This window comes from Agrilus planipennis, unplaced genomic scaffold, assembly GCF_000699045.2.
Source record: "Agrilus planipennis isolate EAB-ADULT unplaced genomic scaffold, Apla_2.0 scaffold22, whole genome shotgun sequence".
Classification (NCBI taxonomy): domain Eukaryota; kingdom Metazoa; phylum Arthropoda; class Insecta; order Coleoptera; family Buprestidae; genus Agrilus; species Agrilus planipennis.
Window position 1 is genome coordinate 1,336,804 of NW_020438874.1, and position 4,001 is coordinate 1,340,804.

General features: G+C 32.1%; 1 protein-coding gene across 1 annotated transcript in view; it reads left to right on the forward strand.

Annotated features, from left to right (window-relative positions):
• Positions 1-4,001, forward strand: part of LOC108732913 (hydroxysteroid dehydrogenase-like protein 1) — a 25,754-nt gene that overhangs the window by 13,678 nt on the left and 8,075 nt on the right. The window contains exon 3 of the mRNA XM_025980128.1: positions 435-557. Coding sequence (XP_025835913.1) covers positions 435-557 — 123 coding nt within the window. The remainder of the gene's footprint in view (positions 1-434; positions 558-4,001) is intronic.

Genomic DNA, 4,001 nt, shown 5'->3' on the forward strand with positions numbered 1-4,001 from the left:
AAAGAATAGTTTAATGATCAAAGTTTTTTTTTTTTAAATTTGAAATTAAAATTTTTATTGATCAATAATACTTGAATAAAATTGAAATTTTATATAACAAATGAGTTCTTTTAACTTTATTTATTCAAAATCTGTATACTAATTCCACAACGGTTATAAAAAATATAACATATGAGTAGTAAAATACGACAACTTATTTTATTCAAACGAATCAATTCACCATACAAAACATTCACCGTCGTTTTTGACCTTCACGATTTTTAATGAAATAACCGATCTTGATACTAAATAGCCTAACAACTTTATCTCCGTAATAGTTCAAGTATACTTTTGAGTAGAAGATCTCATAGTCAGAAAGGACAAGGTCTATGTGGCGTATACCGTGTACATAAAAATTAAGGAATTAATTCACAGAAATTTTTGTTATTTTTAAGTTGTAACTGGATCAACTGATGGTATCGGAAAAGCTTATGCAAAAGAGTTGGCAAAGAGAGGGGTTAACATTATTTTGGTCAGCAGGTCACAGGAGAAGCTACACGCTACTGCTAAAGAAATTGGTATGTCACATCTGTTGCAATATTACCTATCATTATTATAAGGTCATTAGTCTTAAGACTGGCTGGATACGTACCTACACTTTTTCCTATCTAATCTAATCTAATTTTCCATTTCCCTAAGACTAGAACATCCCACATTCATAACTATTTCTCAACAGTTATCTAATCTACGACTAGACCCACTTCTGTTTCTGTTTCTTATATGTCTCTAATTATTAGCCCTTCGTGTATGAAAAGGTGTCCTACCAACCTATCTCGCCTATTTCTTATTGATATTCATAGTGAGCTCTGTTTTCCTATTCATTCTAACCTCTATTCAAGGTATTCGCCTGTAACACCACATTTCGAACGCTTCTAACCTTTCCTTTTCTACTGCACCTCCACTTCATATTTCGCACCCGTACAGCGCCGCGTCCCAGACATACACCTTTAACAATCTTTTTCAAATTTCTAAATTAACCGTTTGCGAGCATAGAAGTGATTTCATTACGCACGGTAGGGTAAGTTCGTTTTATGTCAGTTGCTATGTAACGAAATCATGCAACGGATGTCCCCCCTCTACTCGGCCACGTAGTCGAGTTCGTAGTGGGGATCGCTTGAGCCATGAGCGCGCTTCAATGCAACGTTCGTCACAGGCAACTCCGGCATGTATAGTGTAAAATTTAAATTCATAGTGTACAAATAATATCATTAAACCAATTCTTTAACCCCTATCCCGGTATGTTTGAAGTTTCACTTCTGTAAAACAATATCGATCCAATATTTTAGATTATCAATTTCTAAGGAGTTAAAGCCATTCATGGAATGTCTCTTTGTTCCCTTTTTAAGCTTCTAATACCTTCAAAGGCCAATGTGAGCAACTTTCATTCATCATTTTAAATAATGTTTGATCGGTGTGATACTAGCAAAACTTTAAACGGCGAAAATGTATTTTGCATTTTACAAATAGAAAATATGTTTGGAAAAGTATTTTAAATAAAATACATAATGCTTTTCTCAAAAAGTATTTAAATGCAAAATAAAAATAGGTATTTTTTGTTTTGTATTTGCAGTTTAAATAAAAGATATTTCAAATAAATCACATGTCTGTAACAGTTATTTTATACATTAACATGAACAGATTTTTGGCCCCCTGAATATTCTCCTGTCCTGGGTTATAACCAGTTCAGTTCAGTCCACTGCAAACTGCATTACAGGCATTGTAAAATTACTCGCAAATTCCGCTATATTTTGCAAGAGAGAAAATAGCTGATCTAACTTCTCCGTATAATTGCAATTTATTCGCATTAGGAGTTTTCTTCAGGAACGGGAATACCACAGACTTTCTCGCGATCTCGTTGAATAAAAGGTCATTCTTGTGAAGTTGTATGCTGAATGACTTCGGGTGGAAATATTAACGTCAAACGTCTAGCACAATAATAAGAACCGCGCAAAAGGTAATGTATAATAGCAAATTAAGTATGTACTACATTTTAAAGTATTTTTAGGCATTTTTTAGCAGAAATTAGTTATTTTAATTAGGGTACATTATCATTGTTCGTCACCGCCAAGGCCAGTGAAAGTAAATAAATTAAAAGCAAAAAAATGGTTAGCTTAATTGTTAAAACAATTTAAACAATATTACACATTCGTTACATTAAATACTTGTATAACCCGTTCAAAAGTTTGTTTTTCAATTAAGTGATTTTCAAGTAAAAAATCAGATTAAATGACAATTATTTGAATTTTGAGTTACATCCTTTTATGAGACACTTTAATAGTCAGCTAATTTTTTATTACTAGATTACAAACCTGCCTACCAATTATTTATTTTAAAGAGGAGCAATCTCTAGTATTGCCATGGATATCTTAGACCATAGTTATTGCTATAACTACTAATTAGTATGCTTTTTTTATGATTACAAAGAATTTCTCTTTTTATTTGCGTAACCGAGAAAATAAGGGCCTATTACATCAGTTCATGATGTGTTTACAACTAATCAAGATTTACTGTCTGTTCAATACCTGTACATTATATACAGACCATCTAGAAGGCCGTTTACGTGTAAGAAGGTCCTTGAGACTTGATCATTTCTACGCAGTCACTGTCACTGCTTGAAGCCAGATTTTAAAGGTAAATGACTGATGGTCTTCAGAGCATAAAGCGAACGGTTTATTTCACTATGTAAACTTATTCATGTAAACCATCTTATAATTTTCAATGAACTACAACAATAAAAGATGTACACCTCTGATAAGGTGTTAAACTGGTTTATTAATCAATGTTAGAAAAAAAATTTTGTGAATATCTAAGTTGAATATTGAATTGATTTACAATTGGTTTTTTTAAGAAGCATTAATAAAAAATCAGATGAAATTGATGTTTTTAATGTTTTAAGTTGAAATGTAATTCTACAGGTAATTATTTTGATATATGGGACAACATTTTAAAATTATTCAGAAGAGACATTAATAATTACATAACGCATGAAAATTAAGGTGTATTTCACACACATTAACGAATTCAATTTTCAGTGGACATCACAGTCATATAAATTTATTCATATACTTTGAATTTTCATCAAATTAACCTAATGTATCATTAGTCCTAATACTGGTTGGACACGCACCTCCATTCCTTCCTATTCTGAGCTAATCTTCGCATTTCCCTAAAACTAGAACATCCCACATCCTCAACTATTTGCGAACAGTAATCTAATCTAGGCTTACCTCTACTTCTCCTAACTCCTGTTTCTGCCTCTAATATTTTTCTGACTAGACCTTCACGCCTGAGAAGGTGTCCTACCAACCTATCTGGCCTATTTTTTTATTGACTTCCGTAGAGTTCTCTATTCTCCTATTTTTTACAATTTCTAACCTTCTCTATCCACGGTATCCTCATCATTCGCCTGTAACACCACATTTCGAAACCTTCTAATCTTTCCTTTCCACCTTTTTAAAATCTCTTCCAGGGGTTTATTAGTTTCTGATTAAGTTTCTTACTATTTATGATATGATGTATTGCTTCACTATTAGTGTTCAACAAACGTAATATTGTTTTGCTCCAAATTGAAATCTAATTATTAGCTACTGATAACGATACTTATCTTTTTATTCAGATACTACTGTACAGTGCATTTTATTAACTTGTTTGTTTCGCGTAAAATAAAATATTGCCGAAAGCGAAAGTTTTGCAATAAATCGAGTACATACTTATAAGTGATGAAAGACAACTTGACCTACACACGCATTCGTTTAAGCGGCGTGTCCATGTGAAGCGGTTGGTTTCACAACACTTAACAAAAAGTCATAAAAAGCAAACTAGGACTACATAATAATTATGCAAATATATTTTCGTATCGTCAAATACCACAAAATTATCCGATTATATTATAATGTACATTTCTGAATGCCAATCAAATACAGCCCCGTAGACAAATACGCTATTTACACACTATATATATA